The 27,084-nt window shown below is 44.2% G+C and overlaps 1 protein-coding gene across 3 annotated transcripts; it reads right to left on the reverse strand.

The window, feature by feature from the left end:
* Window positions 1-411: 411 nt before the first annotated feature.
* Window positions 412-26,721, reverse strand: B4GALT4 (beta-1,4-galactosyltransferase 4). Of its 3 annotated transcripts, none has more exons than XM_058555844.1 (7): window positions 26,657-26,721; window positions 16,157-16,555; window positions 13,232-13,464; window positions 12,005-12,192; window positions 6,648-6,770; window positions 4,611-4,715; window positions 412-1,335 (listed from the first exon to the last, which is right to left on the reverse strand). In XM_058555844.1, exons 2-7 carry the CDS (start codon window positions 16,407-16,409, stop codon window positions 1,203-1,205), a joined length of 1,035 nt encoding a protein of 344 aa, XP_058411827.1. In that variant the 5' UTR covers window positions 16,410-16,555; window positions 26,657-26,721; the 3' UTR covers window positions 412-1,202. The 3 variants fall into 3 exon arrangements, with proteins under 3 accessions (XP_058411827.1, XP_058411826.1, XP_058411828.1); XM_058555843.1 differs by lacking the exon at window positions 26,657-26,721 and adding an exon at window positions 26,354-26,436; XM_058555845.1 differs by lacking the exon at window positions 26,657-26,721 and adding an exon at window positions 21,400-21,473.
* Between the last annotated feature and the right edge of the window lie 363 nt (window positions 26,722-27,084).

Below are 27,084 nucleotides of genomic sequence, written 5' to 3' on the forward strand. Positions count from 1 at the left end.
TGCCCCACTCAGTGCCCTGGCCCGACCTTCCTTCCAAATTAAAGGCTTCCCAAGCCCTGGGCCCTGCGCCCCACTCCTTCCTATCTAATCAACCAGGTGTGCCCGGAGGCAGCCCTGTGCACCCATTATTGATCATGAGAAAGGAGCAGGCTCAAGAGGAAGAAGAGAACAAGAACATGATGTGGCCCAGGAAACGAGATGCAGATGCACCTGCCACAGGCCCGGAGCTGGTTATACAGGAGGCTGCACACAGGAAGAACAAGAGAGAAGAACAGAAGGATGACGAGGAGAGGGAGGGAGAGGGCTTAGTCTCATTTGTTTTGTTTTTAAGCTGTTTAGGATTATGGACACTGAAATGAATACATCTGTAGGCCTCAAACAGCAGTAAAAAAAACAAGACTGAGCACCCAAAGCTTTTTCATATTTTACTACAGAGGTACTTTCGACGTATTATTAGATATGTAATTTGTAAACTGCTAATTCGTATCCTACACGTACAAAATCATTTTACAAAAATGCTTAAGAAACTCGTAGATAATGTGTTCTCTGCTGGGCTATTCCTGGAAGGCGTGCTGGGCAGGTGACACCCATTGCAGAGTAGCAGCAGCAGCAGCCCGCGCAACCGCGGCTGCCTCTCCATCAGACACTGTTCTCCCGCCACCTCTTCACCCCCAAGTTCACCGCATCTTGATTCTTCACCCTCCTCTCCACTTCTGTGGCCTTCCTCTCACCGGGACCCACCTCTTCACAGATGACCACGCAGGAGAAATGAGTTACAGAAATACATCTTCGTACCTTTCTCCCTTGGATGAGAACAAATCTGATTCTCTGGGACATTCACCAACGTTTTTCTCCGGGGCCTTTTTTATCTCATAATGTATCACTTCAAAACTTAAATAAACCTCGTTCAATCAGAGTTCTCAGGTAGCCTTCATGATATCTTTTGAGTAGTCCTTTTATACTTAGTCCTTCAAGTATCTGTAACATTTAATGCTCATGATCCAAACAACTAACAATGCTGTCTTGCTACAAGTGTTTTACATTCCATTATCACCAGGAGCTCTGCTAAGAAAATACAAAAAGGAAAAACTCAGCTCAATAATTAGCTCCAACAAGTTCTTAATGTGTGCTACTAGGGGAAGTCTCTAGGCCAAAATTATTGCCATCAAATATTCTTCCGAATGTCACCAGACAACCCAGAGTCATGGGTCAGACCAGAAATCCACTGTGATGTTGATATATAAAGGATTGTAATCCACAGAGAGTAATTTATAAACACAACTAGTCAACCCATCTGTTCTCCAGACTCGTGACACCTGATGTAAGAGCTTCATCCTAAAGATAAAAAGAACAAGTGTGAACGACAAGACAGGAACTTAACATATATTTCCATCGCTTTTCACATTGTCACCAATATTTGGCAAAAGCATCTTTGTAAATTATTGTACCTGTTTGGTTTCCTACTGCAAAAAAAGTTTATTTTCTCCATCTAAGGTAACAAACACCAATGACAGCCATGTGTTCACGTGTCAGACCCCATATGAAACGCTGAGGACCAATGACGCACAGTGTCACTGCACACAGTGAGCCCTCAGTCTACAGGACAGAAGGACATACAAGTAACACTGATACAGTGTGATACACGTCACCCACTGCTAACAGGTTCTTGTATAAGCTTCAGGGGATCTATGACCACTCTAATGTTATTGTGAAAATTTTGTGTCTGTAGGCAGGGAGCGTACATAGCGTTCATGAGTCTCAAACGAAGTAAGAATGTATGTAGAGGAGGATTAATGAAGGGGCACCTAACTTCAGGAGGGAGTCCGGGGAGGGGTCGTAGAGAAGGTCAATTTCACTGAGGCTTACAAGAGGAGAAACTGACTAAGTGAAGAAGGTGAGGGAAAGGACACTCAGGAAGAGAGACCACCCTGTGTAAGACGCACAGACATACAAAAGAGCAGGATGCATTTGAAGAAGAGTGAGGAATTGTGTGGCTAGAGCCCGGGTATGTGGGGAGAGGAGTGGGTGATGAACTGAATTGGTCTCTAGGAGCTTAATGGTGAAAAGCAATACATTTTGGTTATAGTCAATGTGGATGGAGATCAGAAGCATAATGCAGAGCTAAATAAAGTCAGAAGAAAACAATAAAACAATACAGTATGACTTCATTTATATAAAATTGAAAAATATGCAAAGCTCAACAATCTTTTGTATAGGGATACAAACATATGGGAAAACAAGAAAACCAAGAAACAGCAGAAATAATATAATTATCACAAATACTTATGACAAAAATTCAGGAAAGTGTTACCTCTCAGAGTTGGGGGAGGATATGAGATTAGGGAGGGCCGTACAGGTAACGGGCATAAATTGGGTGCAGGACACCACCAGTGTTCAAGGTATCAAGAATCTCTAGACTTTTCATACAATTTACAGGTATTCTTTTCTATCTATTCAATAATTTTTTTTACTTTAAAGAGAAAAATGCACACCTATGGACAAAGACTAGAAAGACACATGGAAAACAGAAATAGCTGTTTTTTTAAAGTGGTAGATTCTAACAAAAGAGCTAAAAATCTTTTAATATTGTTTTAAAATACAGACTCTAACAAAGCCCTGTAATATCGGGCCAGAAGTCCTTTAATACTGTTTTAAAACTTAGGGAAAAAAACAGAACCAAGAAATGTAGATTCTTCAGTCACAGCCCCATAAAGAATTGGCTTATCATCCAGGATTCCCTGGTGAAAGGGCTAATTCCTGGGGCAGAAGGACGAGATGAGTCTCGAACAGCTCATCACACCGCAGCGCAGGGAAGCAAGCTCCCGAAACTACTGTAGTTATGTCAAAGGATTCAGGAGTCAGCCTGAAGATGCCATTTGCCAAAGATGAGACAATCTCAGCATCAAAAAGAATACTGACTACATCCTGCAGGATGCTAGGGAACATCAACCCATCACTTTGAAAAATGATAAATCAATGCTGATTCTTTCCCTTTATTCTGCCTTTTCTATAAGAACCATATCCTACGGTACTCAAATAGATGAAGAGGGAAAGTCCTTTTTCGTAGAAAAATCTATCTAATAAATGCAGAAGGAATGACAGAATACCAGAATTTTGCAATTCCTAATTGAATAATAAATTTAGGCAATGATCACCATTGGCTGCTAAAATTATTTAGGTGAAAGACTGATGGGGAACCTAACAATGAGTGGACGGGGCTGACAACACTTGAACCCACAGAGCAATCCTGACATCAAAGAGACATGACCAGACATCACATCCTCCTGTTGTGACACAAGAGGAGGTACACACACCATTGATGAAGTGTTCTTGCCTCAACATAGTACCGGCATCTGATCAAGCCTCCAGACCTAACTCCCAGGTTACAAGGAAGTACAGAGTTCAGAGGCCACATATTAAGTTATACACCAGGATGCAACTGGCAAAATCCACAATGCAGGAAATTCCTTCGGACAAATGACCTGGTTTGTTCAACAAATAAACTGCAAGAGGAAAAAAGAGGAGTGGAGGGGGGACCTACAGATTAAAAGAGACTTCAGAGCCGGCCCGGTGGTCTAAGCGGTTAAGTGCATGCACATTGCTGCATCGGCCCGGGGTTCGCAGGTTTGGATCCCGGGCGCACACCGATGCACTGCTTGTCGAGCCATGCTGTGGTGGCGTCCCATATAAAGTAGAGGAAGGGGCCGGCCTGGTGGTGCAAGTGGTTAAGTGTGCGCTCCGCTGCGGCGGCCTGGGGTTCACCGGTTCGGATCCCAGGCGCGCACCAACGCACCGCTTGGCAAGCCATGCTGTGGCAGCGTCCCATATAAAGTAGAGGAAGATGGGCACCGATGTTAGCCCAAGGCCAGTCTTCCTCAGCAAAAACAGAGGAGGATTGGCAGATGTTAGCACAAGGCTGATCTTCCTCACAACATAAATAAATAAATAAATAAATAAATAAATAAATAAATAAAGTAGAGGAAGATGGGTGCAGATGTTAGCTCAGGGCCAATCTTCCTCAGCAAAAAAAAAAAAAAAGAGGAGGATTGGCATTGGATGTTAGATCAGGGCTGATCTTCCTCACAAAAAAGAAAAAATAAAAGAGACTTCAGAGAAATCATTCAAATGCAATGTGTGGACTTTGTCTAGATCTTGATCTGAATAAACCAAGTGTTAAAAAAAAAAAAAGAATTCATGAAATAATCAGAGAAATCTGAATACTGACCGGATATTCGATGATATTAAGGAATACTGTTAATTTTATTTTAGGTATGATAATGGTATTGCCGTTCTTTTTTTAAGATTTATTTTATTTTAAGGATATATATTTACACATGAAATGCTGTGATTTGCTTCTAAAGCATCCAGCAGGGGAGGAGAAAAAAATGGGAGAGAGAAAAGAGGCCATGAATTGATAACTGCTGAAGCTGGGTAGGGAGTACTTGAGCGTTCAATACACCATTTCTTCTACTTTCATGTCTGTTTGAAAATTACCTTAATAAAAAGTTTTGAACAAAATAAACTGGCTCATCTGATGGAATTCACAATCGTCCTTATGGACAGAAGAGACTAAGTAGGCAGCTGGCGAGACACATGAACCCAGGACTTACCTTTCTACATTCACCTCATTGCCTTGGTCTCTAGTATGGAAGATCATTGTATATTTACCCACTTGAGGCATTGGCCGGATTATTTTCATTCTCTGAAGCTCAACCCTAGAAAAATAATAGAGGTGTTGAAAAAACTTCTATCCCACTTATCTATCACTAGGCACTTAAAAAGAATCATTTGCAAATATTTACGGACGCACACACACACAGAATCACACGTAGCTTGATTATTTGGGTATTAAAAAAAAACGAATTTTCCTATAATATTGGGCCTTAGGCAATAAGTCCATAAAAGAATCATATTTAACATTTACTACTGGAGTACAAAGGAGATGTGTCAATTTACAGTTTGTCATTTTCCAAAAACAACTGAGAAAAGACATATTTTAAAACATCATGACAAACAGGAGAATCAAGTCTCTTAGGATCCCTAATTTACTTAGCATTTCCTTCTTTTAACAAAGAAAGTAATGCTCATTTAAGATCACAAGCTTTAAAGCCCACGAACCTAGGTTCAAATCTAGACCTTGTTATTTACAAACTTGCTAAGTCAGTTCATTAATCCAGGTCTCGGTTTCCTCATCTATAAAATGGCAATGGTGTGACAGAGCCGATCTGCCAGCTCAAATGAGATAATCCACATGGAACAGGTTTGCAAACTGTAATGGAAAACTTAAGTGCAAATAAGGGTGGTGAATAAATAAATATTTAGTAAATAAATCTACCCAACTTTTATGTTCAAATCATTGGGCTTATCCATAGCATTAGTCAAGAACCACTCTGGAGGCCATGATGTTCTTATCAAAGGAAAGCAAAACTTGGGGCTCCCCTCTACCTAGAGGCCGAGGAGAAGCAGGAAAAAAGACAGTGAAGATACACGATCAGTGCAAAATTCTACTAACCATCCCACCTGCGCAGTGGAACAGATTTGGGGAAGGTGGTAGATAGTGTTTACCTCTAGCCTCTGCTACTCTTGCCCTGAGATCTAGCAGACACCCTCTGTCCACTTCATAAGCCTCGGCCACACAGGCTGCTGAGGGGCCAGCTGAAAAGAGCTGCTGCCCGTCACCTCAGCCATTCTTATGGAGCCTTTGGTCAGGGAACTCCATTCCCTCCTGCCAGAAACATTCCAGAGACTCTCAGTCAAGACATGGGAACAAGACCAGCAGGGAGCCCTGGCTTCTTTATGCTGAAGCAATGGGAAATTTCTGGCAGTCACACATCTATTAATCTCAGTTGAGAAGTTTCCTTTCCCAAAGGCAACAGCAAGAGGAAAGGGGTCTTCTAATAGCCCAAAAGACCTTGTTATTGAAGTCTAAAGATACTGCCCCAGGCTCCTGCAAAATTACTTATTTCTGGGAGATAGTGATACCCGTAACTATCTTGCTACGAAACCTAAGGTCAGGGGAGGGAGCTGAAAGAGGAGGCCAGACATATTCCCTTTGAACCCCCATAGGAGAAAGTGGGCCAAGAGAATCTGAGGGTAACGCCAGCAGCCTGGAGTCAGGCCAGCAGCTGTGCCCACAGTGTGTGGGGCTGGCTAGTGCATAAGGAGGGGAGCACATCTTGGCCCGCTTCAGGGTGTGTGGCTCCTCCCAGGCTGTTGGCACTCCTTGCTCTGGACACCGGGAACTGTGCCAGGATCCCTGGGGTCTGAGAGAAAGCGCAGGCATATAATAGTCCCTCTGGGAACTCTCCTCCAATTGTGGTTTTGCAGACACCCTGCAGTTTGGGACTTCTCCTTCACTGGTGAGACCCTATCTCAGTAACAAGTCCCCAGAGACCTCCATCAACACTTCTTGACCCCAAACACCCACAAGCCAGAAACAGACCACCCTCTATCATTTCTAAACTGCCAGTGGCAAAGAGCAGTTGGGGCCATCCTGCCTTCCCTCCGCCCCCTGCCACCCTTTAAGCCCAAATCTGTGGGCTCGTGCCCTGCTGGACTGGCATCTATGGGAACTAGACATAAAGGTAGGTTTCCAGAGCCACCACTGACAGCAGAGCCCCATGAAGGGACCTGCCTCTGTTGTTCACCTGAGTCTGAGGTCATCGTCTTCGCCTCCCCATCCCCAGTAGTTGTTAGAGAATCCATTCACCTTGAAAAATTGCTCTCTGCTTAGGGCAGTAACACCCCCAAAATATCCGCTGTAACGCAACCTGGAGCGGAAGAGAGGAGAGAAAAGGTAAGAACATTAGCACAAAGCCATTTTGTTCTCCATGGAGACTTCAGAAGGCTCCTGTTTCAGGGCTCACATTCTAGGAAGACTTTGAAGACCACGCTCTTTCACCCATCCACTCCTGCTTGGCATCCACCTCCCAACGTTCCTAGCCTTCCCTGTCTGGCCTTCTTTCCTCGGTCTAGACAAGTGCTCACATCTGCTCACTAAGCAAGGTCCTACCCCCTGTATTGTTCACGTCTGGTGCAGAGGTCTACAGAGGTACCTGTAAACATGCACCATAACACCAGATCTGGAAGACAGATTTCATCTCATGTGCCAATCCACTGAATAGCAGTGGCCTTCAATTGCACTGGGTTAATAAGAAGGATTCGGAGGCTGCATCCAGGTTCAGCATGAATGAGTGTCATAATGAACATAGTGTTCTTTTACTGTCTTTTAGGGGGTGGGATGGAGAGCAGGAGACAGCTCTTGCACACATTCTGTATGCAAATCTCCATCTCAGAGTCTGTTTCCTGAGGAAGCAACACATCTCTACAACCCTGAGGTTTCCGGCTTGGGCAACTAGGTAGATGATAGTGCCTTTCACAAAAATAGGGTCTATTTTTGACCCTAGAACAATAATTCGGTTGAGAGAAAGACAGTAAATTACGTTAAGGATAAACTGAATTTGAGATACCCCTGTGGCTTTTGCAGCGGAAAAAGGGTAAAGGGTCCAAGGTCAAAAGAGAGGAGAGGCCACAGATATGGCTTTGGAAATAAGCTGTCAAGAGATGGTAGCTGAAGGCAAAGGAGTACGAGAAACTGCTGGAAGACAATGGAGGTGAGAAGAGTACAGAAGGTGGAGCCATGGGGATATTAACAAGAAAAAGGGGAGAGAAGAGGTCAAGAGGTCAGAGCACATCCCCAGTCATATAGGGCTCTTAGGGATTACTGGTGGACAAATGAGCAAACCAGAGAAACGAAGACATTCCTCGAATACGACACTGTAACAATTCAGAAATGTACATGAAGGCAGCTTAATAACTTACATGTTACTGAATAAAAGGATGTGAGTATTTGGAGGATTTCTAACTTTATTGACTTCGGTTCAAAGTGTTCCAGGACAAATTAAATATTTCCGCTTTTTGACATCAGAAGAAAACCCCAGGGCCAGCCCCGTGGCTTCGCGGTTAAGTGCGCGCGCTCCGCTATTGGCAGCCCGCGTTCGGATCCCGGGCGCGCACCTACGCACCGCTTCTCCGGTCACGCTGAGGCCGCGTCCCACATACAGCAACTAGAAGGATGTGCAACTATGATGTACAACTATCTACTGGGGCTTTGGGGAAAAAAAAAAGGAGGAGGATTGGCAATAGATGTTAGCTCAGAGCTGGTCTTCCTCAGCAAAAAGAGGAGGATTAGCAAGGATGTTAGCTCAGGGCTGATCTTCCTCACAAAAAAAAAAAAAAAAGGAAGAAAACCCCAAAAGAAAGATCAATGAACATGGAGAGACTTGCCCTCTAACAGGTGGAGTCCCCAAAGCTAATGCGTAGTTCAGCTGTGTCTCTATGTTCTGAGTACAGATGGGGAGGACTCTGTTAACCCATAATGGAAATAGATTTACTTATGTACCCCCCCAACCTAAAATTACGGAAAACGGTATTATTATAACCTAAAACAAAAGGAAATAAAGTGCTCAGAAGGCAGCTATTAGTGACCAAGACTCCCACTGCACAGTGACTTATTGCCATGGTTATCGGACTCTGTCTGACTAGGGAGGGATTCCTAACTAACTGAAGACTTGGTAGCCATCTATTAAGTAACCACTGTCCACCGTGTGCAAGACAGCTGGCTAAATGCTGTCATCCACAGGCCCTGCCCTCAAAGGGTTCCCAGTCTAACAAGAGAGGTGAGTGTCAGCAGGGATCTGAGGAAGGAGATGCCACACATCCAGGGCAGTAGGCCTGGGAGGATTCAGACAGGTAGGAAAATGGGGGAACTCTTGGGGGCCAGAAGTCCACGAGGAAAAGCAAAGAAAGGAGAAAGTGTAGGTGGTCTGAGGAGCCCCTGGAGACCAGCTAGCCTGAGTGGGTTGGCACAGGAGACCAGGTGGGAAGAAAGGTTAATAACTCTTAGTTTCTCTCTTGCCTCTTGGATGGCAAATGTCTACGTGTTTATTGATCTTTGCTTTTAGTTTTTCTTCTCATCTGGAAAAGCATAAATATTTAATTGGCCCTGGAACAGTTTTATTTATTTCTAAAGGGCTGTAAGACCCAAAGGTGGGGAAAACTTAGTCATAAAATCACAGTAGAGTCCTTGTAGAAAGCAGGCAGGTACCAAAGGAATTCTTGGCAAAGGTTGCCACAGGCTGGTCCAGAGTTTTATCACTGACCGGCAGTCAGTGATAAACAAGGTTTATTTCTGGCTTCATGAGAGTCTGACATAGTTGGGGCAAATCACTTGAACGTCTTCCCTCTGCGTGCGTGTAAAGTGAAAGCATTTCTCGTACTTCTCATCATACTCGGGGCTGGTGTGACAGTGAATAAAGCATGTGCTCATTTAAGCTCTGTGGCCCAGTGACACACAGTTACCAGCAGGGAGCAAACACTTAGCTGCCTGTGACTGCACCTCCAGCAACTAGAAGGATTTTGCACAAAATAGCGAAGTGGGGAGATGAGGGCAACTCCTACATGACTTATACGCATCTCTCCCTGGCCACAGAAGACAGAAAGTTTACATGATACATACAATAAAGTGGAAAAATATAAATGACAACCAGGACCAGAGGAAAACCTAAATCAGGATAGAAGATTAAAATAGGAAATATACTAGAACTCTGATCTGCAAATAAGACTCTTTTCAGCTTCTAAAAGGCGGCCATGGATTTGGCTCAGAGCTTCTTGCCTCCAGATCAAGAGGAGACACATTCAGTCACCTGATTCACATTAAGAAAACCTGCTGGTTACTCAAGACAGACAAAGGCTTTCTGAGATCTAGTTATAAAAGAAATGTCTGGCCAATTACAATAGCAAGTTAAAAAACAGCAAGATTCATACAGGGGCTGTTTTTAGAGTGAGTAGCATCTGATGAAATCCACAACTGTGACACCAAAGTTTTACTCAGAATCGATTCCCAGCAGGAATGCCCAAGAACTCAGTGTCCTGTGGTCCAGCTTAATACAAAGATTAAATCTAGAATCCCAACAAAAGGCTTGGGCTTAAGACAATCCTGTGCGTCTCCACTCCAAAAATAAACCAAAAAACCCAATCCTATGTGACTGTAATTTCTCACCACAGATGTTTAGAAAGAACTGGGTGACGGGAAGTTATCCTCTGTGTCGAGGGTCTGAAGTGCAGGTATTCTGTGCTGTAGACAGTGATATCTTATTAACTTTACACAATAAGTGAACAGATAGTTGACATGCTTCTGAAAATACTGAGGGGCCCAGACATGATACACAGCTTTCTTCAATGCAGACAAGGCTCAAGGAGACCAGAAAGCAAAACCTCCAGATAATGATCAAGTTCCCCAAAGGACAAAATCCTGTGATTCTCTTCCAGACCCCTCCCCTGCTTCTGGCCCCACTACCCCTGCCCTAACTCAGAGGGATGGCATCTCTCCCCTCAGCTTCTCTCCTCCTGCCTTGCTCCATCCGATACACTAAAGGCCGGCTGACTGAGCTCTCTCCTGCCATTCTCCAGCTGAACCACGTGTCAACAGTGCCCTAGTCCCCTCCAGAGGAAATCCAGACTGAACAAGGCCTGCATAACCTGGCCCCTGCCCACCCTCATCTCTTGTCCTTCCTCCCTCCACCATCCCAGATATTCATTCTCGAGCACTAATGAACTACCTGTATTCCCCCTAGAACTGTGCCATGCTCTCTCTTGCTTCCATGTCTTGGAACTCTGCTGGGAAGCTCCCAATGATTGCACAAGATGAAGGTGCCATGTTGCCTGGGGAACAGCTTTAAATCCTTCCCTAGGTGTTTCTTAAAGATACTGTGCTCCCACCCACTGTACTTTATTCTAGGTATTTGTTCATATCCCACAGTTTACGCAGGGATTGGGTTTAAAGTCAGTACCTGAGGCAAAAATCACCTGCAACGTTGCTCTTGGAAATCTCTTAAACTGTGCAAAGTGAGAGACCTACACAATAAGAGCAACATGGAAACAGAGGCCAAGTGAGACATCGAGAGATTCATGGCTTCCATCTCATGCTCACTTCCCAGAATAGACACTGGTGGAATCTCTTGTATTATTTTATAGTTTTATAGTTCTCTCCTCCCACCCCCTCCCTCTTCCTCATTCCCCATCATTACCAAATGCTTAAGGTTGAAATTCCAGAAGTGCAAAATTGATGCAACTCCACCATAGTGACCTGTCTCCCCACACCAGCACGCAACAGGGAGCCCTTTGAGGGCAGGTACTCGGTCTTATTCAGACTGGTCTCACGACCCTTAGCACAGTAAGCACCACAGACATGAGCACACGTAGGGCAGGGCTTGGGGGAAGGTGTGCACACAGATAAGCGAATATATAGTTTCATTTCTGGAGAATTTTCTTGGTCACTATTTCCTCTTGGTTGTGCTTGAATAGGAGCTGGTATAAAATAAGGCTGCAAAGCAGTTCTACCTCTCCTAGGGGCATGAAGACAGACATGACGGTACCTAGCACTTCCCACAGCAGCTCTGAGAGAAAGGGACTCGTCCTGGGTGTCCCGGCTCCTGAGCAGACCACTCAGTGGACATGCCCCTCCCCACCCGCCCTCAGAACTCTGGAAAGATGCCATAGTCTGGAAAGAGACATCAGTCTCACAAAAGAGGCCTAAAAGTTGACCTAAGGGGCACACCTGTTGCCTCCTAGAAGGGAAGTCAGGGAGAGACAGGTAAGTTACTTGAGTTCTATGCAGTGTGGGAGCAAGTTTACAAAAGTTCCTCCGTGGGAACTGCCCTGCAGGTGACGCTGCCCATCATTTGTGATGCTTGGATTATCTTCCCTCTCCTGTTCCTTCCCTTTGTCTTTGTGATCCTCTGCCAAGGCTGTTGTAGCATTTTTTCCTAATAAGGAAAAAACCTAATTTCTCTAACTCCTGTTTTGAACTTGAAGCAACATGTCATGGACCATTTTTCCTATTTCTCGTTTATCTGAGATACTCTGGACACCATGTCCCACACAGCCTTACTGAGAACAGGGCAAGCTTCCCCACCCACACAAGCCATGCACAGAGCCGCCTTACCTGTACCCAGTGCTGTTCCTGCCAACCACCAGATGCTTTGGCTGATCCTCACACTTGTAAAGGTTCAAGTCATTCTCTGGCACCAGATCCACATCGTGGAATATAAAGCAGTCCCAATTCTCATTCTTGAGAGCTTCTAGATAGCCCACATTCAAGAGTTTGGCTCGATTAAACTTTTTACTTCCAGCCTATAGATGTGGAAATTAAAACTTGAAAAGCTCCAGAGATAAGATTTTACAGCATGCCCCTCTCTTCAGTTCAGATGCAGGAGCTGTTATTATTCTTGTTAATGGACAAAACTATACTTGTGAAGATCTGACAGAGCAGATGCAAATGTACTATATATGCACACTGATTTTCAAGAGCCCCAGTTTATTATAAAATATCCACTGCAGAACTGCATCCTCTGATTTGTCAAAAGTTTTCCTAAAACAAATATTACCGGTTTAATATTAACCAATATTAGGCATGCAGTTAATGACTTTGCTTGCATTCTTAGCATTTGTAAGGATTTGAGGGGGAATTATTTGGATGACCAATAACCATGGATATTTAAATTTACGCCTTATTTTTCTTGCAGTAAAATTTAACACCAAATAGGGGCATCTATAACCACCCACTCCACTTAGAGCTAAACTTTTCAAAAGCAGCCTACACTTACACTTACGGTGTTCCTAGTAAATCATGCTCCTGGGAGCCAAATAAGTGAATCAAGAAAGTGAAAATTTCTACATAATAATTTCTACATAATAAACAGTGGCAGAGTTAAAGGGAGAAAGGTGGAGACAGTCAGAAAATTCCATGGCTATAAACATACAGTCATCTGTCAAAATCCTCTGTCTAGATCCCCATTGAACAGCCATGCTCAATAATGAAAAACAACTCCAACAACTCACCGTGTAGTGTACAGCTAATGCAGAAGGAACATAAGGTAAATCTCAGGGAACAATGTCCGGGCAGTCACTGGCTAACATTGAGGGGCTCACAAAAAAATGGGCTTCCTCCAGAGGTTCATTTAAGAGGCAGTCAAATTTCCCAGCACTTAGTCCCATTACTCCACACTCTGAGACAAGAATTTCCTCTCCTCCTTTCGAGGATAAATGAGGTAAGAGACCTCTCCTTTGACGATAGTTTGATGCTCCCTTAACCCAAGACAGACAAATGGCCAAGTCCCTCAGAGAGAGGAGGATGGGGAAGGCAGAGCTCCGGTCTGCCCCCCACACTCACCTGGTGGATGACGTAGATGCCATACTCCAGCTGCTGCCTCTGCAGGAAGGGATGAAGGTGTTCCAGCAGGTACGTCAGGTGTTTCTCTCGGTTCCGGTGTGGAATGAGGATGGCGACCCGCTGTAAGGCCTTACACTCCTCGGGGTGATACCGGCCTCTGTGCACTTTGGGGTTTTCTGCCTGCACTTCTTCCAGAGTGAGATCTGGTTTGAAAATGAGCTTGTTCTGGCCTCCTACAATAAAAACAGGCCACAGGAAATAACAGTAGCTATCTCGTCAAGTGTCGACAGGCTTACAGCACAAGTAAAGCACTTAGAACGCTGCCTGGCACAGTGAGCACGACACGAGTGTTAGCTTTTATTTTTATTACTTTAAAGCCTCATTTGGCTGTAAACTATAACCACAGCTATAGTGACATAGTAAATGACATATCAAAGCATTCCCTTGTGGCTGGGTAACGAACTCTGGCCCTATGAGTCATCCATAAGCAGGAGATGCATTCTGTCCCAGTGACCCTGGCGAAGAGCAGAGGTCAGGGCTACAGAGTAACTTCGAACGTGCTCTATCCTCTCTTCCTTCTCAAAATTCCAAAGGAGGGTGAAGTCTTAAAAATCAAGAGCATTCCATGGAATTAAGCTCATGGAGAAGGTCCTTTCCCCACTCCTTCCCTAAGCTCTTGGAAGCTATCCTAGCTCCCTAGGTAAAACAGCAAAAGGCAGCAGAAACTAGCCCCACTCCCTAACCCGGCAGTAACAGGTGTGTGCCACACCGCAAGAATTCTCCCACTGTGTCACAGTGGCAGACCTCCACAGTGGAGCATTTGCTCAGCCTGTCTGGACGCAGCCTGACTGGAGGAAACTCAAGAGCCATCCACAGTAACCAATCTCAGGCAAGACTTTAAAGGTCAGGCTGAAACCAGACACTCTCCTCTTTGTTCTGAATTAACAGGGAATACTGACTGGTGGGAGCTCGATCAGGGAACTGAGGCACGCTTTTTTTAAACTCCACGGATACTGGTCAGGCTGTAAAATCTCAAGATGCATGCAAGTTGCACTATCCTCTTACAAGCAAAGAAGTCACAGGCCCTTCCTCTGCAGAAGTCACCGTGCCTTGCTCCATGAGACCTTCCCCTACCCCAGCCGTGGCGTCTCAGACCAGGCTCCAGCATCCGTGAAGTGGTTGCAAGACTGTTGGTGCCCAACAGCACCAAGGGCAAATAATTGCTTCCAGCCACCTAGAGAGAATAACTGGCCCCCACAAGAAAGGGCTTTCCTGAAGGGCCTGCAGGCGAGACATAGAGTTGGCAGGCAGTAATGCCCTAAAAACAAACGGTGAGAAAAGGAGTTATATGAAAGGCAAGCTACTAGGCTGCTGCGAGGCCACAGAGCTGCTGGGACACGATGGTGTGGCTGCCGAGATGGCTTCCTGTGTAGCCTGTTAACAAACCCCATCGTCTGAGTATATATCCGAGGAAGGGGGATAATACAGTCAGATTTGCATTTCAATAAGTCATTTTCCTATCTCAACTTGTGTCATTTGTGAGCACAACAGTTTCCCTCACACAATCAGGAATAACGTTCTGGCTTTTCCATGACTGAGTAAGAAGCAGGATGTCGATAGGAATAAGCACAAGACTGCGGTTCAATTAGGAAGGAGGGTGTGCAGGGTTTTGTTCAGCTATGAGCAAGAAGCCTCTGAAGAACCCCTGGCCGCCCCACAGAGAGCTAATTTAGTGTCTGCCGAGAGCCGCCTCTGCAGGACCAGTGAGGGGCACTGGACTTGGCAGAGGTGGAAAGAATCACCCTGCCCTCATCCTGCCTGCACGCTGGCTCCTGGGGAAGACAGACAGACATATGAACAATACGCGGTGAAGAGCACAACAGAAATACACGCAGGCACACAGGGGGCGTGAGATTAACTCTGGGCTGTCCCAGAAAGCTTTCTGGGAGAGAAGTGACCTAAGCTGCATTCGTGATGAATAAACAAGAATCCACCAGGCAGACACGGATTGAGGAAAGGCATTCCGGAAAAAGGGAACAACAGAAGGCCCAGAGCAGTGTCTGGAGATATTCTGGAGAGTCAGAGGCCTGTCAGAACCTATGTGGGTTATATATAATATTGCTGTGGAGTGTTTCCTTTCTAATTAATGTCTTCACTAAAACCAATTTACTGTTAATTTAAATTGAAAGGCACAACATCAAAGGGGAATCAAAACATACAACGTATTTAAGAAACAAACACTAAAGGCAACATTGAAAAACATACTCAGTCCTATCCCTTGACTCCATACTTCTGGCCAAGGGGATGCCAACAGACATGACATGAGTGGAGACTTGAACGTGCTTGCATTTCTCCAGGTGTGCTCTTGTGCTCTGTGGATGCCAGGAGAAGAACATGCCCAGCGTAGCCCGTTGGTCCCAGGAGGAGGATGAGAGACACATGGAGCAGAGCCACCAGCCTAGATGAACTGACCCCTGGCTCATCCCACAGACTTATAAGCTAAATATATGCCCCCTGACATATGCTGCTGAGACTTCTGTGGCTAGATAATAAAATTAGGTACGTTCATATAACGGAAGACTATACACCAGCCATATGGATACATCTCACAAAGATGATGTTGAACAACAGAAGCCAGACACAAAAAAGTACATAGTCTATGTTTCCAATTACGTCAAGTTCAAAAACAGGAGAAATCTAATGGATGGCGTTAGAATCTTGAAGTAAGGGTGGTGACTGAAAGAAGCATGGGACCTTCTAGGGTTCTGGGAAGATTCTATTTCTCAATTTACGTACTGGTTACAGAGGTATGTTCATTTTGTGAAACTTAACCAAGCTGTGATTTTTGTACTTTTCTGTACATGTGTTATAGTTAAATAAAAAGTTTACATAGCACTTGTAAAAGAGAAAAAAAGAAATACTTACTGAGGTATGGAGACACAGACGGGCAGTTGTCAAGGTCTGCTTTTTTCATGGATGGTTCATTAGTCAGAGTTTCCTCCTTCTCCAAAACTATGGGCTTGTTGAAATTAGCCAGGAAATCCTTTGCTTTAGGAATCTCTTGAAGAGCAGCCACAAAGTAGTTGCTGGTGGCCCACCCAACCACTGTCAGGCATAAGGTAAGAAGTAACAGTAATCGGAATTTGTAAGAAAGGTGGAAAGTCACATGGCAGCCCATGTCTTTTATTATGTGAGCAACAGGTATCTCTCCGCCTCACTGTAGGCAGGAAGCTTCAAGTTCAACTTTTCCAATCTGATCGCAAACTTGATGACAACTGAAGATGAAATGCCTGCTTTTGCTCAGTGGTTCTGCTTCAACAGTCTCTAAAAGGCAATCACAAAGACATGTTGTCTCAGATGGGAATCCTATCCTGAAATGATTCACGTCAGCACAAACTGAAAACCTGTCCCCAACTGATCTACACTAATAGCAATGGGAGTTCTCCAACTAGGGTTTAGCGTCAGAAAATCAGAGCTTTCAGGGGCCGGCCCCGTGGCTTAGAGGTTAAGTGCGCGCGCTCTGCTACTGGCGGCCTGAGTTCGGATCCCGGTCGCGCACCGACGCACCGCTTCTCCGGCCATGCTGAGGCCGCGTCCCACATACAGCAACTAGAAGGATGTGCAACTATGACGTACAAATCTCCTGGGGTTTTGGAGAAGGAAAAAAGGAGGAGGATTGGCAATAGATGTTAGCTCAGAGCCGGTCTTCCTCAGCAAAAAGAGGAGGATTAGCATGGATGTTAGCTCAGGGCTGATCTTCCTCACAAAAAAATAAATAAATAAATAAATAAAAAATAAAAAGGAAGTGTTAAAATTTAAAAAAAAAAAAAAGAAAAAGAAAATCAGAGCTTTCAGAGGTAGAAGGTTCCAACCATCTATACATCACAGGAGTTCTCTCTGGGTTATCACCCAGGCTGTGTGTCACCCGAGAAGAAAAGCCATTTCCAGATGTTGCACAGGAGGAGAAGGGAAAGAGGAGACTGTAAATGCCTCCTCAGCTCTGAGCTGGGCACAGCCTAAACACAGTCCTAATGGTTCTCTTCCTTGGATGTCCCTTACTGGCACAGCTCTCAGAGAAGGTTAACAATATGTGAAATCTTGTTACATAGCATACTTCGACCCAAAGAGAAAATAAGGGAAAAGACAAAAGCTCTTCTTTGTAAGAGCTAGCAAAACATGCTCCTCTACAACAGGAAATGAAAAATCAAGGACTTTTCAGTTATGAATGTTATATTCACAACGAGGCAGTGGCACAGGGCACAAAGAAGCACAAGAGAATCCCAACACCGGAGGTCAATCATCTGTAAGAGCAACAGGCAGAACTACCACGAAGTGTTTAAGATCAGGGGTCTGGATTTAGACCGACACCACAGCTCCACCAATCAGCCATGAAACCTCAAGCCACTGACTTAACTGAGCCTTGGTCTCCTTCTCTGTAAAATGGGGATAAAAATTGTACCTGCCCAGAGAGGTTACTGTGGGACGGGGCTGGAGGACCTAACGTATTAACAAAGTGGTAGCCTGATTACTGTCCTGATGCACAGTAAGCACCCACTAAGTGGTGACCATCAGCGTGGTTATTGTTATATTACTTCACATTAAGTGACTAGACTAGGGACAGCCAACTGGTGGACACACTGGTGGCTGCCAGAACCACTACTCTGTTGTACTATATTTCTCACTGCCGGTTGATGAATTGCCATTCTGATTTCACACTTCAGTAGCATGGCGTGGGGTAGTATGAATTCTCCTCCAAGAGGTTGCTATGTTCTTAGTTATTGACAAAAATCCAGTTTCTGAGGCCACATGGCTGAGGGCCCGCCTTGGACGATGGTAAATGCACTAAAGTGAGGAAGGCTACTTGGCGAGGCCCCCTGAGGCACAGCCAGCAATCTCCCCACATCCTCTCTGCATTTCTAAAACCACATCTCAAATTCTAAACGTGTTATCAGAAGAGTGCAGAAAATGGTAAAGCCAGGGCAGTGAAAATCTCCATAGCCAAACATATCCTCAATGAAATGGACAGAACCAAGACCAAAATATTTTCTGTGCCAAGTAACAATATGAAAACACATATGATTAAATCTTAAGTAACAAAAAGAAAAACAGAAAACAAACTACGTGTGTTTGCATAATTACCACTAAAACTATAGAAATAAGCAAACTCTAGAAAGAAATATACCCCAAAACTAACAATAACTGTATTAGAAGTATGGGATTAGCTAGGGATTTTTTTTCTCTTTTCTTTTGTTTTTGGAATTTTGTATGACATACCTCTCTCCTTTTATAATGAAAAAGTTGTTTTTTTAAAGGAGATGTGGGGATATCATAATTTACTGTAAAAAAGAAAAACAAAAGCAAAACAATCTTAGCAACTCTCAAGAGAGCCTCATACTCACTGAAGGGTAGTATTTCAAAAATGCACCTCTAGGTTAGTTTGAGGGAAACCCGGAAAGTATTTCTCTCTAGACAGGATATTACAAATGGAGGTTAGGTTCCCGGGTCAGATCACAAAAGAGAAGACTTGACCCAGGAAGGAATGGCCTGTGTTTAGGATCCTGGGGAGGTATCATAAGAAGTTGATGCTGAAGGCAGTGATAACAGCTAATAAGAGCAATTTATTTGTGCATTTACTCTGCACCATGGACTGGGGTTAAATCACTTGTATTAACTTATCTAATTCTCATCTCAATCTTGTGAGGTAAGAATTATTAGTCTCCTCACTTTGAAGAAGAGAAAATGAAAGTTTAGAGAGATTAAGTGACTTGTCCAAGACCACACAACTAGTAAGTGGTCAGCTCCAAAGCCGGGGCTTCTGCCCCATCCTCCACATGGACTTATCAATCTTTCCTCTCCTTCGTGCCTGCGGGCGCCCAACACAAACCCGTGAAATATGCAGAATTCCCTTTGGTGGCCTTCCACCTCTCTCCCACGTCCTCCTCCTTGGGACTGTCTGTTCTCTTCCCCCCAGGTGACAGTAAGTCTTCAGGTCCCTGGGGCCAATCAGTCTCTTGTGGACTTAACTGCAGGAGGCTTAAATGCTCGGATTGGCAATTGTTTTTGATCAAAAAATCTCAATCTTGAAAAATTTAAAGTGGGAACATGCTTTTCTAAGAGCTGCTTATGGAGGGACAGTCCCCTGACAGGAAGAGTCAGCTGGTTGAAGAGACTTCTGAAAAATAGAAGTACTGCAGTGTTAGAAGCAGAAAGGGCAGCAAAGTACACACATCCGGCCCCCTTGTCTTACAGAGGGAGGAAGTGTGGTGTAGAGAGATTTCAAACCCTACCCAAGAAGTAGCAAGCTGGGAATCATCATAGACTAATATTGCTGATGCAGCCCGTGGAATTTGCCCAAAGATAAGAAATTCAATATATAAACCAAGAGCCATCATTAATGATCACTTAATAATTAGCCCTTCACTGCTATCCCCACATGGGATCCAGTTAAAAAATAATCACTTCCTCCTTTTTCTAAGCCTTAGTGCTCTCCTCAAAGCTAACTGTACAGGGAGCCAGCATGAAGGAAGCCCAGGGGTGAAATCTCCTTGGTTCCTGTGAGTAAACACCTGAGGTGTGAAGGGACTATCATATCACTCGGGTCCAACTGTTCTTCAAGAGGGCTCTCCTGCCCGGCCTGCTTATCAGTTCAGTGACTGAAGGCAACCCCTCTCAACACGCTTCCTTAGCTATAAAACAGTAAAAAAAAAAAAAAAAAAAAAATATATATATGTATATGTATATGTATATATACACATTTATCTTACAATGTTGCTCTAAGAACTTAATGAGATAATGGACCCAAACACACTTGGTACCATTCCCAGTAACATAATAAATATTTATTGACTGTGATTACCAATGTGATTCATGCTCAAAATTTATCTGAATACTAACCAATATAAGGTTATCTCTGGAAATACCTACTGAAATAGATTATTTTTATTATCAATTTCTCTGTCATTTTCTATTTTTCTTTCAATAAGTACATATTACTTTTATAATTAAAAACTAAAGATTTTTTAATAACTTTCTTTTTAGGACAGGTAACTCCTGGTTGGTGTTTGGGAAAATGTCATCACATTGGACTTATTTATAATAACACTGAAGTAATTCAGAGGCGCTGAACTCTCCCTGAAAAGCATTTTCGTTTTCAATCACAGCTGTCTTGAAGTGAGAGAACATCATGACTGTAGAGAATAAATTCCAATAACGTGAAAGAAGTTATTTTAGGGCAAAACTCACCACCCCTTTTCCTTTCCAGAAGTCTGCCCTAGAGTTAGTTCAAAATGATGACGTGTTCATAATTTTGCTTTTCCTCCCCTCAATGCCACCAGTCCTTTCTGAGTACCTGCTATTTCAGGCATAGTGTTAGACACCAAAGGGACATAAAAGGGATTAAAGTATAGTCCTTGCACTCAGAGTTTATTTCAGTCCTTTCCTAGATTTTATTGTCTGCAATTTATTTTCAAATATATCAGCCCCCCTCCTCCAAAAGTGGGGTAAGAGATGAAACAGGATGGCAAAATATTGAGAAGTATTGAAGCTAGGTGATCAGTACCTGACGGTTGATTTTCTTTCCTCTCTACTTTTGTGTATGCTTGAAATTTTCCATAATAATAAAAAAAAATCTAGCATGGAAGACGAGCTCTAACAAAAGGTAAATCGGCACGCATGCTAAGTATTGTTCTTGGAGAATCTCTACATGCACACATTTTTGCACCACCATGGGGTGTGGGGAGAGGACACCAGGTGTCACTCCACAAATATTTACTAAGCACTATGTACCAGGGAGAAAGGGTATAGTCTTCATTCAGCAGCCAAGAGCACCAAAATCAACATTCCAACGTCTCTAAACCCATCTGGTGATCCTGTAGACACAGGGCATCTCACAGCGGGCACGATGTGACCCCAGGCATGTGGTCCTACTCCCTTGGGCCTCCCTGGGGCAGCACCAGTAGAAAGGCTGGTCTTTTGCTACTCCTTTCACTCCTGCAGAGTTCCCCGAGAGCTGACTATTTGCATACGTTTTCCTGCCTTCCTTGGGCCCCTGGTATTCATTCTCTCAATTATAGCTCCTTTACTTGGCTTCTGAGTGATCACTGCCCAGACCCTAAAGAAGCAATGGTTCCCCAAGAAAGGCTGGGACAGAAATGATGACAGCCACTTACATGTACAAGTCATTTAAACTCAAAGACTGAGCTCCTAGTGGCCAAAACTGGAAGCATTTGAGCAAGAAAACAATGATGGCATTGTATTTTAATCTATAAAATAAAAATGAATATCCATGAGTCCATACTGATATAAATGATCAAATAAATGGCAGAGAAAGGGCAGCTCTTTCTTACAGTAAACTTCTAATTAATAAGGAAATGGGAGATGGAAAAAATCACTATTATGGGGCCGGCCCCATGGCCTGGTGGTTAAGTTCAGTGCACTACACATTGGCACTCCAGGTTCATGGGTTTAGATCCCGGGCGCAGACCTACACCACTCACCAAGCCATGCTGTAGTGGTGACCCACATATAAAATAGAGGAAGACAGGCACAGATGTTAGCTGAGGGCTAATCTTCCTCAAGTAAAAAGAGAGGAAGATTGGCAACAGATGTTAGCTCAGGGCTACTCTTCCTCAGCAAAAAAAAAAATCACTCAGGCAAACATCACTGTAACAACTGCTACAGACAAGATCCACCAACGGGTGCTAAAATTAGTGGGTGAAAATTTGAGGATAAACAGAGTTTGCATAGTCTCAAAGTATCTCCCCCAAGATAATTATTAGCTACAAAGGGAAAGACCGTAACTTTATAGTGTATAAACCTAGCAGATATCACCTTAACCAAGTGATCAAGATTAATATCACCAGTAATAAGATCTATCAACCTCATGAATCAGTGATACATTGCACTGAGAATGAAGGATACAACATCACTTCTACGGCTGGTGTCCCTGCCAAAGATGCATAACTTCATTACAAGCGTGAGAAAACATCAGACAAATTCATTCTATAAAATAACGAGTCAGTCCTCTTCAAAGGGTCAAAATAATGAAAGATGAGGAAAAACTGAGTAACTATTTTGGACTAGAAGGGACTAAGAAGAAATAACTAAATGCAATGTAGAATCATGGACAGAATACAAGAACAGAAAAAAAAATCATTAGCAGGAAAACTGATGAAATTCCCATAAAGCCTGTAGTTTAGTTAATAGTATTGATAACCGAACCATGGTTATGTAAGGGGCCAACATCAGAGGAAGCTGAGTGAATTCTCTGTACCACATATGCAACTTTTCTCTAAATCTAAAATTAATTTTAAAAAAATTAAAATTAAAAAAGCTAGAGACTGAGTAAAACCAAAGTCAACATATGGGAATAAAATTAACTTAATTTTCAAACAGAATCACTGTTTTTTGTATTCCTAGTGCCTCAAACTGACCTGATACATAGCAGGTGCTGAATTTGGTAAATAATGAATGACTTTCTAGGACATACTAGTTGAAATACATAACGAAACACCATAATCCCAGGCTACTACCAAAAGGGATGAGATAGGGGAAAAAAAAAGAAGGAAAAATAAAGATTAATAAAGACAAGAAAAAATTAAATGGGTACAAAATTCCATTTGGGGAAGACATTAAAAATTGAAAAAGATTCTCATGCTAGCTCCCTTTGGTATGTTAACATCAACACTTTTCTAAGGGTAGGGCCCATCTCTAACCAGTGGCACTTTCTCTTGGTCATGCCCACCACCTTCTGCTCCTCTGCCGCGGAGTACTCAAGAGCAGTGCTCCTCTTTCCTGACTCTGAGAGGAGTTGCTGCTTAGACTGTTCCTCCCTCCCCGCACCCACGGAGCACGCTGGAGCAGTGTCCCCACCTCTGGGCAAGGGCTGGTGTTGTGTCACCCATCTTACAGCAGGAGCTGTCATGAAACGATCAGGAAACACACAGTAAATTTAACTAGCAAAGGACTGACATTGGTTTATACAGTCTATGTTATGCAGCATAACAGAACTCATAAGAATTTCTCCATTAATGGAGGTTTGTTGTGTACTCAGGTGTCACTTTCAGCTATGCCAGAGAACCCTGCAGTGGGGTCAGTCTGAGTTCCCTTTCTACAGTCAGGCGGGGCTGCAGAATGAGAAGGTTTGAGAAGGTCTGAGATAATGGAAAAAACAAGGGCTCTCAGTCACCAACAGCTGAGTTCCAATCTCGTTACCAGATGCATGAATGGCTTTGGGCAAGTGATCTAAATTTCTGAGTCTGTTTTGCCATTTATTTAAAAAGCATTTTTCAAAGTGTGGTTCCCAGAGCGCCTATATCAAATACAGAGGGAATCTGTTAAAACTGCAGATTCCTGGGCCCTACTCCAGAGCTAATGGGTCAGAACAGCTGGGCCTGGGACTCAGAAAAATGAATGTTTAACAAGCTCCCCAGGTGATTCGTATACACATTAAAGTTTGAGAACCACTGAAATAAGAGAATGGACCAGGAATGCAACAGATCCTTCAGAAAACTTAATTTTCCTTCTGGTGAAGAAAAGCAGTAAGAAGACATGTGAAAATGACATTTTAAAAATGCATTTGAATAGCTTTTGACTCCATCATTTAGAAATTTATTCTAAGGAAATAATTAGAGAGATAGACAATGACACTCAAACCAACATTACTAAAATAACCAAAATTGAAAAAAATCTAAATATTAACAACAGGGAGTTGATTTAATTAATTACAGTACCTCCATATAATAAACATATGCTTTCATTAAAATGGTGTTTAAAAAACTTAACTACATACCCAGCCATAAAAAAGAATGAAATCTTGTCCTTTGCAACAACACAACAGGGTATTACGGTAAGTGAACTTAGAGAAAGAATCATATTATTTCACTTACATGTGGAATCTAAAAAACAAAACAAAGCAGAAACAGACTCATAGATACAGGAAACAAACTAGTGGTTACCAGAGGGGCGTGGTATGGGGCAGGTTGTCGAAATAGGTGAAGGGGATTAAGAGGTACAGACTTCCAGTTATAAATAAGTCATGGAGATGTAACATACAGCATACAGAATATAGTCAATAATATTATAATGACTTTGCATGGTGACAGATGGTGACTAGACTTATTGTAGTGATCATTTCCTAGTGTATATAAACACTGCATCACTATGATGTACACCTGAAACTAATAGGATATTGTATGTCAATCATACTTCAAAAAAAACTATATGAGAAAGTGCTCATAATAGCTAAGTGAAAAAAAACAGAATAGAAAAATGTACATAGAATACAATCCCAATTACACTATATATGTGTGGTGTGCATGTCTTTTATATATAAAATGCCAGAAAGAATCACTGGTGGTTGTCTCTTAACTACAAGATTAAAGAAATTTCGTTTCTTTGGTATCTTCTAATTTTTCTAAAAGGGGGTTTCTGTGATCAGAAACCAAGGTATTTTTTCTGATAAAATGACTACACAGTTTTCCATTAAAATTTAGAGATGACAAAATAGACAGAGATTATAACCTTTGATTACGTAAGTCTGGTTACAATTCATTCATATAACCTTTAAGGAAATCTATTCTAAAGAGGCCCCAACAGGGGGTGGCCCGGTGGCATAGCAGTCAAGTTTGCATGCTCCGCTTCAGCAGCCCAGGGTTCCTGGGTTCGGATTCTGGGCACCGACCCACTCACCGCTCACCAAACCATGCTGAGGCAGAGTCCCACATAGAAGAACTAGAAGGACCTACAACTAGGATATACAACTATGTACTGGGGCTTTGGGGGGAAAAAAGAAAAAAAGGAAGACTGGCCTAAAATCTCAAAAAAAAAAACCTCAGAGGCTGTCAATAATGTTCAATGCCAGAGAATCCTGTGGTCTCTATCTGAAATTCCTATTCCCAGGCTCAACCCCAGAGATTTTTATTTCAACGGCCTGGGGTGAGGCCAAGGAATCCATATTTTCAACAGGAATGAGGTCGGTTTGAGAAACCATTGTTCAGTGATGGCTTAAAAAAAAAGGAAGAAAACCACCACTGACTTGCATTGGATGTTCCCACTAAGAATTAAAAATCTTCAAAGAGATAGTTCTCAAATCATTTGCTTGCATCTCTGGAAAAAGTACATATTATTAGCTCAGTTTAAAGTAGACAGTAAACACCTATTCTATCAAGTGGCATTTAAAGTATAAAAACAGCTAGTTTTGCACTCCCCTCAACCGTTTAACTGTAAGTTCAGTACTTCTCTTTAACAGATGTTTTTAATCTGATCAAAGCACAGATCTTTTCTCTCAAAAATGCGCACAGACAGGTACACGAAAATTTTTGCAATTTCATGGGGCTTAAAAGCCAACCCTGCTCTAGAAGATAAAATTCCAAAAAGATAAACTGTGGTCCAATCAAGCATTATCTCCTTCCCCTAGAGACACATTCCAGGACTCCAGCCCAGCCCAGGTGCTATGCTAGCCCTCCATTCCTCTTTTTAAGCCCTATTTCGCAGCCTGGACCCTGAATCCTATTCATCCCTATCGAAGATTCCTTGACTTTCTTGCATCCCCAATATGTTATTTTCCTTTCTTAAAAAATTAAAAAAAAAAACAAACCTCTCCTCAACCCTCAAATTACTATCTTCTTCCTCCTCCTTTTCATGACCAAACAGTTGCAGAGTCTCCCTGTGCCCCGGCCGCCTCCACGTCCTCATCCCTCCCCCACACTTGAACACCCTGCAACCCGGAGCACGCCCACTGCTCTCCTAAGGCTACCAACCCAAAGGCCTTTTCTCAGTCCCAATCCTGCTGGACTTTTCAATCTTTTTCAAACTAGAGTTACGCCCTCATCTAATGGGAGACCGAACACCAAGAGACACAGATCGACAGACACTGGATGGATGCAGAGCCGGACTACGGGCAGGTGTCTCTGAAGTACCTTACCCAAGTGACTCACAACTCGGCCCTGCAGGGTGCCCAGGCTGGGATCAGCTGATCAGTTTCCTAGTAGAAACCCTGGGAAAGAGGGCTCCAAGGAAGAAGGGGTTATTTCACGTTGATGCGCCCGCGGCGAAAGTAGTGCTGGGGGCGACCCCAGAATCGTGACGCGGGACCGCGGGGGTGACCCCTCAATCTCTCCCTACCTGGCCGCATCTCGCCTGGCTCCCCCGCCGGCAGCAGAGGGAGCGCCGCGGCGGCGCCCGCACCCAAGCCGGTAGCTCCCTCCAGGCTCGGCCTCCGCAGGCCCCCTGCTCGGCCCCGCCGCTCGAGCGGAGCCAAGACAGCCCCGCGGAGACCCGGCCGCGGCGGCCCCACGCGCGCCCAGCCCCCGCCCTGGCCCCCGCCCGGGCCCGCCGCCCGGCGATGCCCCCCCGGCGCCCGCCGCCGCCCCCCGCACGCCACTGCGCGTCCCCGGCGCCGGGGGAGCCAGGGCCTGGCGTACTCACCCAGACCGGCCGCGGCGAGCACCGCCCGGAGGAAGGAGAGGCGGCGAGCGGCGGCAGCCGGGACCACCCCGCGCGCCCGGGGGGAGGCTCCCGAGTGCCGGCTCCGCCCCCTGCCCGCCCCGAGAGGCGCTGCGGCCGCGCCCCGGGGGCGGGTCTGCCGCTTTCTCGCAAGCCTGGCGCTCCACCCCCGGCCAGACGGCCCCCTCCCGGGCGACGGAAGGAGCCCCAAGAGAGGAGGACATCTAATCCTCTGGGAGATCTTAAAGCCTTGTGCCAATACTGCGTTAGGTGCCGGGCGCTTCCCAAATTCCATCCTCGTAAATGCTCACAAAGCATTGAGAAGGAGAGACTGAACCTCCCCATTTTATGGAGGAGGAAACTGAGGCTTTAGAGGTCAGTAACCTCACCTCACGTCGCCCTGACAGGTT

Source organism: Diceros bicornis, chromosome 15 (assembly GCF_020826845.1).
Source record: "Diceros bicornis minor isolate mBicDic1 chromosome 15, mDicBic1.mat.cur, whole genome shotgun sequence".
Classification (NCBI taxonomy): Eukaryota; Metazoa; Chordata; class Mammalia; order Perissodactyla; family Rhinocerotidae; genus Diceros; species Diceros bicornis.